The 15,380-nt window shown below is 52.7% G+C and overlaps 2 protein-coding genes across 2 annotated transcripts; both read right to left on the bottom strand.

Moving 5' to 3' along the window:
• Positions 1-224: 224 nt before the first annotated feature.
• On the bottom strand, positions 225-3,096 carry STMN1 (stathmin 1; the record flags this gene model as incomplete). The annotated part of the gene is made up of 4 exons (XM_079546153.1): positions 225-293; positions 637-828; positions 2,168-2,340; positions 3,084-3,096. The coding sequence occupies 4 exons, from the start codon at positions 3,094-3,096 to the stop codon at positions 225-227; spliced, it is 447 nt and encodes a 148-aa protein (XP_079402279.1).
• An 8,876-nt stretch (positions 3,097-11,972) lies between these two features.
• On the bottom strand, positions 11,973-14,923 carry PAFAH2 (platelet activating factor acetylhydrolase 2; the record flags this gene model as incomplete). Its single annotated transcript, XM_079546014.1, has 10 exons — positions 11,973-12,067; positions 12,322-12,470; positions 12,544-12,714; positions 12,791-12,882; positions 12,991-13,104; positions 13,864-13,978; positions 14,095-14,163; positions 14,272-14,368; positions 14,568-14,718; positions 14,834-14,923. 10 exons carry the CDS (start codon positions 14,921-14,923, stop codon positions 11,973-11,975), a joined length of 1,143 nt encoding a protein of 380 aa, XP_079402140.1.
• Between the last annotated feature and the right edge of the window lie 457 nt (positions 14,924-15,380).

Genomic DNA, 15,380 nt, shown 5'->3' with positions numbered 1-15,380 from the left:
AGGATGCAACAAGATAGCTACACTGGAAAGACAACTTTAGAAAAAGTGAAACATGTAAGGTCTCCCCTCTAGTCCCCAAAGAAAGCATACAGTTTGGATCTAACTTTACAGTTCTACATCAGTTTCTAGAAACTTAAAAGAACAAAACCAAAAAGCAAAACCACTGGCCAGTACAGTCTTTGGATATTTAGAGGAGGGGGAGAATGTCAGTTTCCAGAATGAAGTCAGTTGGTTTCGGCCTCACCAGGGTCTTTGCCTTCTTTGTTCTTTCGAACCTCTTCAATATGCTTGTCCTGAAAGACACGAGCAGGGATATATCAGCCCCCCAGGCCCAGAGGCAGGGCACACAGCAGAGCAAACCCCAGCTTGCTTCCCACTCCTCAGCTCACAGCAGGTTCCCAATGGGGGTTACTTAAGAAGGCTACAGAATGAAGCTTCCTGAGAGCAAGCAGCCCAGTCTCACCCCATCACCCCCAAAAGGAGCATTTCTACAAACCCTTTTGTGGATTTAATAATCTTATTTTAAAATTAGAAGCTCCACAGAGCACTGAAGGACATCTGTCTGCTCCCTCACTTGGCTCTTCCTATCTTTATTGATACATTCCCTCCCAGACAGAACCAGGACTCTACACTCACCTTCTCCCTCAAGCGTTCCAGTTTGGCAGCCATTTGTGCCTCACGGTTCTCTTTGTTAGCTTCCATTTTGTGGGTCAGCTTCTCCTCTGCCATTTTGCTGAAGTTGTTGTTCTCTTCAATTGCTTTCTGAAGCACTTCTTTTTCATGCTCCCGTTTCTCAGCTAGCTGCTTCAAGACTTCTGCTTCATGAGACTACAAACAGACCACGCACGTTTTCAACACAGAAACGGATGAATGAGGACAACTACAATCCTGTTGCCTGCAATTCTTAAGAGATTTCTCTGCTATTTTCCCCACAACAAAATAACTTCCTGATGCAATACAAAGCTCCCTAGTACTTTCTCCACCCCCATAGCCTACATTTCACCATTACAAACCACACAGGAAAGCAAATTTCTATCATAACTGAAGCCTTGACAAGTGGGATACTTCCCAGAACAAACAGTACGGGTAGGTCTTCATTTCAGCAGACACAGTTGTTCTTCTCAGTAGTGTTTGGTATGATGTTATGCTTTGATTTCAGGCAAAAAGCAGCGCCAATAACATACCAATGCTTCCAGGTGTTGCTAAGCAGGGCTACAGAGAACCAAGGACATTTCAGTTTTCTCAGCTTCTCCTACTGCCTTGCCAGCAAGGGGGCTGGGGGAGGCACAAGGAGCTGGGAGGGGACAAAACCAGGCCAGTCGACCTAAACTGGCCAAAGAATGGCTACTCCACACCGCGTGACATCAAGCAGAAAGTAAATTTAAAGAAGGGGAAGTTCATCAGTCAGTGGGTGGTGAGCAACTGCTTGTATCTGACTTGTCCTATTTCTACATACACACGTATAAATAATGGTCATAACTATAAGCCTTTTTCCCTCTTCCTTTTCTCATATCTTAAATTATTATTTTTTTTTTTAGCCTCAACTCAAGCTCTATTTCTTTCTTTTTTTTTTTTTAATCCAATTCTCTCTCCTATCCCACTGGGAAGGGAGGGAAAGAGCAAATGACTGCATGGTGCTCAGCTGCCTGCCAGGCTAAACCACAGCAGGATATTTGATGCTAACACCTATAGAACTCTCCTACAACACTCCTGCTTCTCAATATGGTGGGTTACTGTGATTCTGGCTGCACAGGAGACTGCAACCTACTCAGTAAGCCTCTGCACTGCTAAGGGCTCCAAACCACATCTGAACAGCAGGAACTTACCTCAAGTACTTTACTCACAAGGATTCTAGTTGCAGGTTCATCACTAGATATTGTAGAAGAAAATGAATCCTTCAGTTAAGTCTGTACTATTAAGAAAAGCTTCTTTCTTGAAACAGCCTCCCCTCCCAGCTAAATAGCTCCCTGCTTTTCAAGTGATCATTCAAAACCATTTTGGGAATAAAGCTTTGTAAGAACAAACCTGAGTTCCTAACAAAGCCGAATTAACATTTACAATGTAATGCCAGAAATAAGCTGCTCACCACTCATCTTAAGAAAGAAATTGTATTTAAGAAAATCCCACTGCTTGCAGATCTCGCTCCAATCTGTCCTTTCAAACGTACCTTGCGTCTCTCTTCTGCTGCTTCCAGTTTCTTCTGAATTTCTTCCAATGACAGATCCTTCTTTTTTGGAGGAGAAAGAGGAAATTCTGGGGCTGCCTCTTTTGAGCGGGGACCAAGGATCAGCTCAAACGCCTGCCCAGAGGCACGCTTTTCCAGTTCTTTCACTTGGATATCTAGGAACACACAACAACAACAACAACAACCCTCAGTGGTGTTTTAAGCCAGGAAACTGACTTGGCTAACATGAGCAAGCCTTCAGTAATTCAATGCCACCAAGCTGGCTTAAAGGAGACAGCTGCATCTGAGCCAATAGCTGTGCTTTAAGCAACAGCACCACTATTATGAAAAAAGAAAAAAGGCAGTGGACAATTTTGTCTGCTGTTCTTCCTGGATACTGCATCCTAAAGCACCTGATGCTACTGCAGCCTGAGGTATCCAGAGTCACAAAAACTAGCATGGCAGGAATACAAATTGGGGAGAAAAAAAAAAAGAAAGTGCCTTCCTTTCAGTGAGAAGTCTGAGGCACTGTTTTTATTCATTAAAAGCCAGGAGAGCCAAGAACTGACAACAGCTCCCATGGAAACACACGAGGCAGCATTCTGCTCTTTGAAGACCTCTGAGCAGACACCTCAGCCCCGCACAGTTTCCTTTTTGATCACCAAGCTGCCTGCATGACAGCTCTGCTGGCTGAGCAGATGGCACACAGATGAACTGCATCCTATCTGCTAACAGCATGTGATGGCTCGGGGTGCTGCTTTAGCAGCTTCTCCACAGCAAGCCTAGCGATGAGAGAGAAGCATGGCAAAAAACAGTTAATTATAAATTTGGTGCAGCTCAATTATAGAGTAGTAAAGCGAGTAGGAAGCAAGTAGACAAGAACAATGCAAAAGAGCATCGAGCATATCGTGCTCCGTACCAGAAGTAGCCATGACCGAGGCAATCCGCCTGCAGGAGCCAACAGGAGACCTTCAAGCAGATAAAGTCCTGGAAAACAAAGAAACACGCGTCTGAATCGCTCGCGGTTTCTGGACGCGTTTGGGATCTGACTGCATTCGCCAAGCAGCAGACAGACGGCCGCGTCGCAACACGGTGTTTTTTTTCCCCTTTGTTTGAATCCACGTCCATTAAAACGCGCAAAGCCAAAATGTCAGCGCTCCCCTTCCCCTCCCCTCCACCCCGCAGCACCGAACGGGCGGACCCGACCCCAACCCCGACCCCCCCCACGTTGCATTGCCCCGCTCCGCCTTCCGCCAGCCAATCAGCGCCGCGCGTCGACGCGGAAGCCCCGCCCCTCCCAACCGCACCGAATTCAAACGGCCGAGCGAGACGGCGCGCGCGCAGGCGGGCGGGCGCGCGGGGGGCTCCGAGGGGGCGGAGCCAACGGCAACATCCGGGCTCCGTCCGACGCCCCCCCCCCCAACCCAACCCAACCGCCGCAGGTGCGGCCCCCGCCTTCCGTCTGCCCCCCCCCCCCTCCCCCCGTCCCCCAACCCGCAGGGAAAAGACCCCCAACGCGAGAGGGGCTTCGCAGGCGCTGGGGTGCGGCCGGGCGCCGCCCCTTCCCCAGCTGACAATGGCGGGGTGCTGTCAGCCGAGGGCGCGGCCGCCCCTTTTCTCCTCTCCCCAGCCGCCATCGGGGCGGTTCCCTCGGAGCGATCCCCCCCACCCCCAAGCCCATTGTCTCCCGCAGCGCTCTCTTCGTCGCCGCGACGCCCGCGGATCGAACGGACAACAGCCGGGGTTGAGGGGACAAAAGCAGCGCCCGCAGACCCCCCCCCCCTACGGCTGCGGAGCCGCCCCGTCGCGCTGTCAATCCCCCCACAGTCCCCCCCCGCAACCCCGCGCTGCGGCACCGCGACCCCCGCAAGGACAGCCGCCCCCCACCCCGAGCCCTTCTCCTCAGAGCCCTTCACAACGGCAGAAGGGCGGCGGCGGCGGCCACCGCTCCGTTCATCCGCGGCTGATCCCGACGCCGCTCACCCACCTGCCCGCTCCGCTGCTCCGGTCCCACTCCGCTCCCGCCCGCCCCGCCGCGCACAAAAGCGCCAAACAAAGACACGTGACCCGCCCCGCCCCGCCCCTATTGGCCGAGCCGAGCGGCACGTGCCGGCCGGCGGGGAGGGCGAAGCTGGGGGCTCTGCGCCCCCTCCTCCGCCGCCCGTTGCATGCCGGGAGCCGTAGTCCACGGCGGGCGGGCGGAGGCGATGCGGGGCGGCGACCCCCGCGGCCCGGCGGTGGCCCGGTGGAGGATGCGGGGCCGCGGCGCGCCGTGCCTCGCCTCCGCGGGCCGTCCCGGGGGCTGCGCGGCTCCGCGCCGCGCTCTTGTCGCGTTCCCGGAAAGCTGCGGGACTCCCTTTGTCTGCCGCCCCGGTGGCGGGGAGGAGTGGGAGCCCCGGGTGGCTGCGGTGACAGGGCGGACAACTCCGGGATGGCTTCTGGGCTGCGGGCCGTGACCGCGCCGTCCTTCATCCCCTATTGATGTGCAGGGGCCCCTTGGAGCCGTCGGTCACCTCGGGGCGGCGGTCGCTCGGGGCCGTTGTCTCTTAGCTCAGTCCCTTGGTTGGCCGGCGCAGACCTCCACCATCTCAGCATCACTGCAGTGCCCACCTTTGGTCCCTCAGGGCCACAGCCACCCCATAGCTCCACTTTTGCTTTTAGAGCCCTATGGGAGCAGGCAGCTGTTCTGGGGTCAGCCACCAGCACAGCACCTCTGCTGGGAGGCGACACCAGCAGAAAAGCCATCCTGCTCTTTGGGAGACACGACACGTGTACTGCCTGCACGCGTTCCTCCATCCTTGGCTGCATAACGAGCATCCATTCCCTGGATAACACCATCAGATAAGTGCTTTGCTCACCAGTGTGTGTTTTTGTACACGCTGTACAATGACCAGTGTGCGATTCCTATGGCCTGGCCATGCTGCAGTCACTTCAGCCAACACCAGCAGCCACTAAGAGGCAGATGGCCGGAGAAAAACACCAATCTGCTACAATGCAACCCAGCACAGCAGTCTTTGTAGCCAAAACATCAAAAGAAAGAGTTTTCTGAGGGATCCGCCCTTCTCGTGCATAGTCTTGAGGATTTTGCACCAAAAAAACAACCACCCTACCTTCAGGAAGGTTAATATTGTGACAGAAATGTACAAAGCTTTCAAAACAGAGATTATTTTAAACACTTGCCCTGCTTTTTTTTACTGATCTGATGTCTATTTCCATGGAAACCACATCCAGCCGCCTGGCTGCTGGAACTGGGAGAGGTTTCTGCTGGAGTGAATGGAAGAGCCATTTTCCAGCAGCACTGTTGGGCCTTTTGTAGGGTGGAGGGATCCCAGGTCCCACATGGTTTGTCTGCCTGGCCATTTGGGATCATGCCTGGTACACACAGGGTTCCTGGCTCAATAGCAGCTGTACATCCATCAGTGTCACACACAACACGCTTGTTTTGCGTGAAATATCTCGAATGCTTGGATTAAATTGCACCAAATGCTGCTAGAAGACAAAGAAGCCAAGTAATCATGACATCAGCTTGTGTTTTGCTTTATCATTTGCTATTATTCACACAGATCAGTGTTGGATGCTTTAATATTAATGCTTTTCAGTACAATTAACGAGCTTATCCTGGGATGATCTCAGGATTTCCCAAAGGAAGTAAAGCTTCCTGGGTGTTGGGCTTCTCCTTCAGTACCTGCCTTACTGCCATTAGTCACTGCTCCTCCCTGGAGAGACGATGATGAAGTACTGCTCTGTTGCTTTTGAAGAAGGGCTGCAGGCTGGGATACAACCACATGTCATGCAAGAGCTGTTTTCTGAGCTTTCCATCTTATCTTGTGGGCTCCTCGCAGGGACAAAAAAAACCAAAAGAGAAAGAAAAAAAGACCTGATTGTAACTCACCTTCCTTTGTAGATCATCTTTGCAGCCAAAAACATTTAATTCAGCTAAGAACTTGCATACATAAGAGACAACACAGGGGGAGTCAGAATTGGGATCCGCTCTCAGCCCTGACATTTTGCAGCCCAGGTCAGTTAGGCAGACTTTAGCAACCTCTTTGTGACACCTGCCGCCCACCACCGGTTCCAATTGAAGCCAAAATCTCCAAGCACTGCTGCAATACAAAGAGGAGTAACAGCTCTTAGCAGCTGGAGGAGCACGGAGACAATCTCATTTTTGGCCTCATTGCAAGACTGCTTTTATTTTTGGAACCCGCTTGTTTATGTGGAATTTATTTTTGTCAAATCTCTGCGAGAACGAAGGATGTCAAAAGCTTTTATTACATTTGATTTGTGTTTATCAACACTTTGACTGGGATTCTAAGCAGATTCTTCTCCCGTCAAGCCTCAGCGTTCTGTGGCTGCAGTCCTGTTCATCTCCCAGGCTCCTCACCACCACCAAGAGCTGTTTGTTAGAATTCCATTTTAAAAAGAGCATGGAGACTCAGACTCCTTCCACCACTGCATTCTGCTCTCAGAGCAACAGCAAAGCCAAGGGCTCATCCAGAGAGCTCCCTGTACGTGTAAATGTGGGACGTGACGCGATTAGATGTAGCACAAAGATTAAAGAGCCCCCTCTGATGTGATTATCAAAATACTCCACAAAGAGACTGACATAATTAGGTGACAACTCAGCCCACGGCAGCTCTTTTAACTTGCAAAAATATTTAATCTCCAGTGAGAAAATGTGCTTTGTGAGCATTGAAGTGCCACGCTTAAGCACACGTGGTGGACAGGCTGACATCCTATATGTTAGATGGAGAATGTTTCAAAGCACCTTTGTAAGTGCTACCAGCAGCAAGTACTTTCTGAGACTAGCAATGGTCATTGCATAAGTAAAGCACGTCCTAAAGCTAGAAAGCCAATGCTCTGCTTGATCCAAGTCAATCAGAACCTGTGAGAGGAGACAGCAATAAAAGAAACTTGTGCTCAGGGGTAGAGAAAGGCTGCAAGGTTTCCCCTTTCCCTGTTTCCCAGCCTTTGCACTAATCTCCAGCAAGCCCCTTTGCACTTCCCCATGTGCTGCTGGAAATTATTGGACTTTTTTCCAATCAGACAAGGCACCTGAATTCTGTCGCAGGTTTGCTTTTTGGGAAACTCACTGGAACTTGCTTCATTCAATTCCCTCCCTTCTCCCACTGGGAAGGGCGCAGCGAGCGATGGGGCTGGGCAAGAAAAAAAGCACAACAGCTGAGTTCCTCGAGATTCTGGCAATCAGGTGAGGTGGCTGGGGAGAGGCAAGAGTGAGGGAAAGGACCCAGCTGTTAATAGAAAGCAGAGACTTCACACTGGGTAACATTCCAGGGTTGGTGGATTCCTCCATGACACCAGCAGTGCTGAGAACTGCCTGACAGAAGGGGTCTGTGTGCAGTGAAAGCTGTCCCAGGGGTCTCCTCGCCTTGCTCCGCTCTCCTTACTCTCAGCATCCTTTCATCCTTACATCTCAGCTTTCCTCCTTCTGCTCCCAGCACACATATCTGTGTTTCCCATATGGAGCACTGAGAACTTTGCTATTTGAGGACGCCTGCGCACAGCCCAGTGCTGAGGGAGGGAGAGCCATGGAGAGGGGCTGCTGAGAAGCCCTCTGGCAGGCTTTATGCTGGTTTTTGTGCGTGTGAGCCAACGTGAGAGGCACTAATTACATTTCAGAAGTGACAGTCAGTCACTGCAGGTGGGATAGAGCAAAGGAGACAACGTGTTTTCAACAACCAGGTGGAAGAGAGGTACGTAAGAAGTCATTAAAAAAAATCCAGTAGAGATGGAAGATTCCAGTAAAGACATTTGCTTTCGCTCTTCCCAAATGAAGTGAGGGAAAGAAAAGCTGGGGATAGCACTAATTATTCCCTGCTTCCTAATTAGTTCCTTGCATTTAAACGATGGTTTCAGCTCTCTCAGCATCTCAGCAAGCCCATTGTGCTATTAATACTTCCCTGGTGAGATATGGTTAAAAATACTCCCACCCTTTCACGACAGAATGTAGCTTGGAAGTGTTGTGATGGGAGGAGTTCAGGGATGGAAATCCTCTTAAAGGAGCACGACTTCCCCTGTGCCAAACAGAGGAGGTGGGTGAGCTGGTAGCAACCCCAGAGTGAGCCTGCTTTCACTAGGAACAAACTCTGCAATAACACTCAATGCAGAGCTTCGGGCTGCTTGCTGTCAAAGCAGATTCAATTACAGAATCAATGCAGAGCCCTATAGGGATGGATTTCTTGCAGAAATCTGCTGCCTGGGAAAATGCTACAGTGCCTTCCTCTGAATGGGCACTGTAAGGAAATATCACCCCACACAGAACCACAGTGCTGTATGTGGATGAGATCTGTGTCAGACACCATGGACACAAACCATTCCTGTCTGTTTTGTGAGCCAAATACATATATATACATACACATACACGTGTGTATTTGAATATATATACACACACACACTTTAAAGCATCTTTCCACGTTGCAGTCCAGCCATGAGCTGCTTTCAGCCCCCAAATCCCTTCAGGACAATCAGTAATTCTCTCCCATCTCCATCAACAATTTGGCTTCAAAACGGGTTAATTCCCACTCCATCCCCCTGGCTCTGTGGGCTGCCTGGAATCACTCAGTATGAAAACAATACCTGCACTTAACATTTGCTCAGTGCTGTCTGATTCCTTTTCCCCCCGTCCCCCCCCACTAATTTGAACTCCTAATCAATCAATACATATATTAAAAGAGAAAAAAAAAAAGACCAGGCACATCCACTACAGCTGTGAGAGCAGGCAAACAAAGGCAGCCTTGCTGGCTGAAAACCTATCGCTGTCTTTTATGCAATAAACCCAATTGCTGCTGTACTCTAAAATCAATACCCAGAGAGACATGCCTACGTTGTGACTGCTAACCTAAGTGCTTCATTTAATTCAAAATAAAAACAACCAGAAACCCAACCCAGGCCTTGGGTGCTGGATGTTGTTGGAGAGCTGCTATGGACTTGAGGAGACAAAGGCATCCTGAGGCCCCTGTCAGCCAGGATGGGGCTGATGGAGCACCTGTGGTTCACATCCCACAGGGTCTGAGCTCAGCCTGTGCTTCCTACACTCAGGGGAAATGACCCCAAATGATCCCTCCACCATGTTTTGTACAGCCTGAAACTAGAGAGACCTCACGCAGCCCTTTTCCTCCTCCAGTGCCTCGGTTTCTCTGCATCCTCTTTTTCTTTTTTTCTGTTATTCAGGGAGCATCTCTTGTCCCATCCAGGGCCAGCAGAGCATCGCTGCAGCTGCAATGGGGCTTCAGAGTGAAAACTGACAAAAAAAAAAATACCTGTTTTTCCCTCCAGATAGCCTGGAAGCGATGACAACAACTCGCTTCTGTCATAAGGGAAGTTGATTTTTCCTTTGAACTTCACCTGGAGTAAAGATTTGATTTGCCAAGGGAAAGAACAGAGCAAGGTGAAGAGTTGCGTGTACTCACCGATCAAAGGGCTGCGAGGAGAGAGGAGCTGGCTGGGAAGTGGGCTGGGTGCTGCACATCCAGGCTTTGCTATTCCTTTAACAAACACAAGCAAAAGGGAAGAAAAAAGAATCACGCTCCACTAGATGTTACGGTAATTAAAAGAAGGCTTTAACACAAGTCTCAATTTGCATTAATTAATTAAATCAAGCAGCAAGCTTCGATGGAACAAAGCTGGCTTTTGAGCAGCAGTGCTTATTGCTGGGCTGGGGTGTGTGTGTGTGTGTGTGGGTAGGGAGGGATGCATGGAGAGTCCTGAGCCTGCTGTGTTTGTGCTGCCCGATCTCAGCCCCAACCCTGGGAACAGCAGCTTTCAGAAAGCAGAGCTTGCACTGCGATAGAGGAATGCACCCATTCACACCCTGGCCACACTGCAAGCACAGCTGTGAGAGGAATATAAACGGGCAGCTGTTGGGCTATTTATTTATTTATAAACCACCAGTCGGAATATGGAAGCAGAGCAGGCACAGTGCAGAGCTCAGCTTGAAGCAAGTCCCTCCCAACGAGGGTTGATCTCCCGTTGAGCAGCAAAGCCCCCCAGTGGGACCCAATAGACACAAACCCCCACATGTAAGGACAGGGTGACCGAGAGCTGATAAGCAGTTGAGTGCTGGAGCAGCTCCCAGATCATGGTAACCCTTAACTGCTGCTTCCTGTCCCCCCCCCTCAAAAAAAAACCTTCCATCCAGGTCCAGCAACACAGTGCATCAATCCAGCAGCAGGGTGAGCAGCACTGCCCTGTGCTACACCTGGGGATTTGTGTCACTGCTTGTGCACACACTGCTCCTGGCATCCTCCCTTCATTCCTGTCCCCATGCCACATTCCAGCCTGGAGGATGCCCAGTGGGGGGAATCTGGGCTGGGTTTGGAAGAAGCAGCACTGAGCCTAAGGCTGGCACTGGAGGTGGAAACGAGCAGCTTTCAACACACCGAAGGGTTAACATATTGAAGTTGCCCTCCAACCACAGTCATCTCCCCCCCCCTCCCTGAGCCTTTACATAAGGCTTGTGCAGAATTTATAGCCTCCCTCAGCCACGTGGAGCTGAGCCACTCCCTGCAATGTCAGAGCACATCAGAGCAGTGCTAATTCTGGGAGGAAGATGGGACTTGATTTCTGCACCAGTCACTGTCTCTCACTGTTAGGTAGGACACAGAGGTGTGTTCCCCCAATGGGCTCTGCAGGCAGTGACATCAAGTGTCTCCTCCTCACCCTCAATACCTTAGTCCCAACGCTGCATGATGCTCCAGTATGGTCCCAGCACGGAGAGGGTATAAATCAGTTAACAAGTATGTATCCAGAACCTCTAAAAGAATTGAGGTCTTGCAGCTTTGTCCACACCAGTCCTTGCTTTGCATGAAGATGAGCCCTTCTGCTGTTGCATCTCCCCCCCAGAGCATCCTTACCTCCTCAATTAAAAGGAGACAAGGAGGAAAGGATTTGGCTATCGCAGTGGCACAGATGGAGAACAGAGGAAGGATGCTGCTCCCTCCCCATTCTTTTCCCTTTCCCCTCCCTTTCCCCCAGGTTTGCTGTCACCAGATGAGGAATAGCTCCCAACACCCTAAGCCAGGGCATCCTAGCTGCATGCAATGCTATGAACCATGCCCATGGCTTCTCCCTGCAATGCAGGAGCTGTGGCACTGGGCTGACACTGCCCTCACCATGTGCATGCCCAGCGGGGACAAAGGAGGAGCAGATGGACACCACTCAGCAATGCAGCAGCTGCTGAACAGCATGCCCTGCTGCATTCCAGCCCCACCGCCCAGGGGAGCCTGGGGACATCTGTAGGACCACCACCAGTGCAGCTCCAGAAGCACCAGGCTTCTGCTTGGGGACAGCTGAGGGTGGGAGCCACCTTACACAGCACTCCTTGTCCCAGCATCTCTGGTATTACACATAGGATTGTGCCCTAGTTGCTTCTCAACTCCCCCCAGCTTTGCACTTGCAAAGTGCCCTGATCAGACTTTACCATCTCCATACTCAGAGCCCTTATTGCATCTTTCCTTGTGCTGGATCATTGCTTGAACCCCCCAACCTGCAGCAACCCCACTGCTGCAGTGCACACAGGGCCCATTCACACAAGCAGGGCACTATCACCAAGGCAAGCTCAAGTCTGTGACCCCAGGGGTTTTATTCCCTGAGCTCTGCAGTCTCCAGCAGCCACCACAGGCTCTCAGGCAGAGAGGGCTTCGTGGAAGCATGGCAGGCATCGTGGCCATATCTTGCAAGCACAGTTTGCAGGCCTCACTCTCCCAGGTGTCCTCCTCCCCTTTGGAGGCAGACCCCAAACATTTTAGACAAGGAGCAGCTGAATTCTCAGCAGCTGGATCCCAACAGCAAGCTACAGGTTGGAGAGGCGGAAAGGTGCTTCTGGAATGACAGAGTCCCCAATGCCTTCGAGGAGGTGGTCCCATCGAGCAAACTCCTCTCTCACATCTGCATGGGGCAGAGATAGTTTTAGGGTTACTACAACAATAATCACCCCAGTTTCATGCATAAGAGGAGCAGGAAAGAGACCAAACCAGCAGCTTTCCCAAGGACTTCCCAACCAACACTTCCCCATGTCCTCTGGACATTGCCACTCGTGCCCAGAAGATGGCAGCCAGGCAGCTCATGGCCGCATAGAAGAGGGGATCATCAAACCAACCTCTTGCCTTCGCAAGCCCCGTTTAATTCCACCTGTGCCATACCAAGGTGCCTCTGCAGGAAGGCCAGAGCCGCCTGGGTGGTGATGTCCAGGCACTTGTGGGGGTCGAGGGTGCCCCTCGCATTGAAGACACGGGGGATGAGCTTCCCGGTGAGGAAGGCAAAATCAGTCTGGCTCTGGTGCACAGATCCCCTGAGAAAGGGAAGGGAGCGTGGGTAAGAGCCTCCCACTCCTGACCAGGCACCTGCCTCAACCCCAGACTCACAGGATGGTTATGATTTTTGTCTGGCTGTTCCTGGAGCTCAGCCTCTTCATTTTGGCCACGCTTTCGGGGGTCTGGAACTTCTCGGTGTTGATGAAGAACACGGGCTTGGGCACCTCAGGGTACAGCACGTTCTCCAGGGGGAACATCCATGCATCCAGGGCCACCGCGCACCTGGTGGGATGGGCACATGTGCCCATAGCCCCTTTGTGGCCTTCCCAGCCCTGGGAAGCATCCCAGAGCCACCCACCTGAACCCAGATTCCTTCACCAAGGCCAGCACAGCTGTCACCCCACCAAATGAATGGCCCATGACGGCTGCTTTAGCCAAGTCAATGCTGTCCTGCAAGAAAGACGTGCACCACAATGAAGGCATTTTCCTGTTTGTCACACAACGTGACCTGACCCTTCCAGCCGGGAGCACCCAAGCCAGCCCTGCAGCCCCATGTACCTTCAACACAGAGAGGTCGAAGCCCTGAGGAAGGATGTTGGGGATGGATTTACCACTGCTGACGGCCCGGAAGAGCTGAAGTGCTCGTGCACACTCATTTGCTCTGTGATGAACCTGCAGTGCAAGCTGCCCCCATCAGCTGAGCAAACCCTGTGGGGGTCTTCACAGGTGCTTCTTTTCCCCACATCTCCCATCAAGAGCTCTCCTCTGAACCCCCAGCACTCAGACACAGCTCAGTTCCCTGAATTACCGCAAGCATAAAAGCTAACAGGAGGCTGCACCACAGCAGCTCCCACAAGGGATGCGGTAAATTTCTTTGTTATTATTATTAATTCACTTAATCTGATACCACAGACCACTGGAGATAACCCAAAGCCCTCACTCTCCATTCTGAGCCACAGCAGTGCTGCCAGAAGATGCTGCACTTCAGACCAAGGCTCTGCCCTCAGCTCACATCCCAGTCCTAAGCACACATAAAAATAACAGGCTGGGATTTAGGACTGCCAAAAGCACCTCCAGGCTCTGCATGTTCTGAAGTGGCTTCCAGCCACAGATCTCAGCTCCGTGCTTCCCTTTTAAACAAGACAGAAAGGAGCAGCGGGGAACCTCGCTCAGCAGGAAGCCCTCCTGCTATCAGCTGTGCAGGGTAATCCCAGAGAGACAGCAATGGGAGAGCATCAGCAGGCCCCCAGACCCGAGAAAAGGAGACAAATGGGGTGGAGTGGGTTTTTCTCAGTTTACAAGGAGAAAGCTCAGGTTCAGCCCCAGTATTAACACAGTACAGGTTTGGGAAGGGTAGATTCCCCTAGGGTGGGGGATGTGATCCATCCTGGTTTGCCCATCCCAGCTCCTCCCATCCCCCCCCCCCTTTACCTGATTGTTCCGAAAATAAAACTCCTTCTGTCCCTGTGGCACCTGCTGGTGGGGGATCCACTGCTCCCGGACAGCCTCTGCCGTGCAGAAATAGGTCATGGCAGCAGAACTGTCCCTGCAGCAGCAAGTAGGAAAGGGGAACATGGTGAGGCAGCCCTTTGCCTGGCCCCCATCCTGCCATGTATTTGGGGAGGGGTTTCCTCTCGAGGCTGCAAGGACTGTGACACCAACCTGTGCTCCAGCGCAGCCACCACAAAGCCCCAGGATGCCATCTGCATGCAGATGGATGAGTACACAGTGCTGTGAAGGGATGAGGTCAGGCCTCTGTCTTGAGCACCGGTGGGTTGGTGAGGGACTGCGAGGACCTCGCAGCACTCCAGTTCCCATCCCAGCCCCAGCCCCCCCTACCGAAAGGCTCCCAAGCCATGTGAGAAGATGATCAACGGGTACCCTCTGCTGCAGGTTTTGAAAGGTGCCTTCCAGCTGAGCGGCACTCTGCAGGAGCCTGTGAGGGACAAAAAAAAAAAAAAACACCCCAAGAAAAATCGAGGAGATGGGCAGCAAGGCACTGCTTGGACCCACTGCACCGACCCCAGCTCCTCTTCACTCCAGGGCCCGGTGGATTGGCCTTAAGCCCATGAAAGCAGCAGGTGTGGAAGACACGGGAATGCCTGTGTGGGGATGGGGGTAGGGCCGCCCCTCACCGACGGCGATGCTGAGCAGCGGAGCGCACCACCGCCGGCTGTGGCCACTGAAATCAGCCAGTCCGCTGCAGTACTCGTAGCGAGGGATCCAGAGCGGCCGTTCGGCTCCATCCCGGGGTACGCAGGGGTAGAAGAGGCGGAAGAAGAGCCCCTGCTGGACAGAGGGGACGGGGAACGTGGTGCGTCCTGGCAGCGGCCGCAAGATGTCCTCAGGAACTCAGCCCTGCCGATACCCAGCAGCCGCCCCGCCCGCCCCCATCCCATACCTGCTGCGTATGGCCCACCATGACGTCCGCGCAACCCACGCGGTGAGGTCCCTTCTCCGGAGGCAGTGCCAGCGACTGTTCCCCCCCCATGGCACCGCAGCCGAGCCTAGGCAGAGCGATGCGGTCAGCAGCCGTCCCCCCAAACCTCCTCTTTCTCCTATCACCAAATCTCCACACCGCGGACACTCCTCACACCTGCCAGAAAAAAGGCTCCTGCTCCCCTCCGCACCTACGGAACCCCGCACGCACCGCGGATCGCAGCGTATCCCCTCCACCGCCCCGGCTCTGCGCTGTCCTGTACCCGGCCACGTGGCTGTCCCGAGCGAGCAAAGTCCTGCAGCCGATCAGAGGTTACGGCTGTTCTTTCTCGCCCCGTGTCCCGACTCGCCTCATTGACACACGCGGCTGTTAAACGCATCCCGCGCCCATTTCGCCCCACGTTCACACCACGGCCGGACAGCTGACCCCATCCCACGATAGGGGACGTGGAAGACGGGAAGGGGCGGCTTGGCCGAGCCGGAGGTGGCACATAAAGCTGTGAGTGAAG

Source organism: Tetrao urogallus (genome assembly GCF_951394365.1).
Source record: "Tetrao urogallus genome assembly, chromosome: 23".
NCBI classification, from domain to species: Eukaryota; Metazoa; Chordata; class Aves; order Galliformes; family Phasianidae; genus Tetrao; species Tetrao urogallus.
This window is presented reverse-complemented; position numbering and strand designations above follow the sequence as displayed.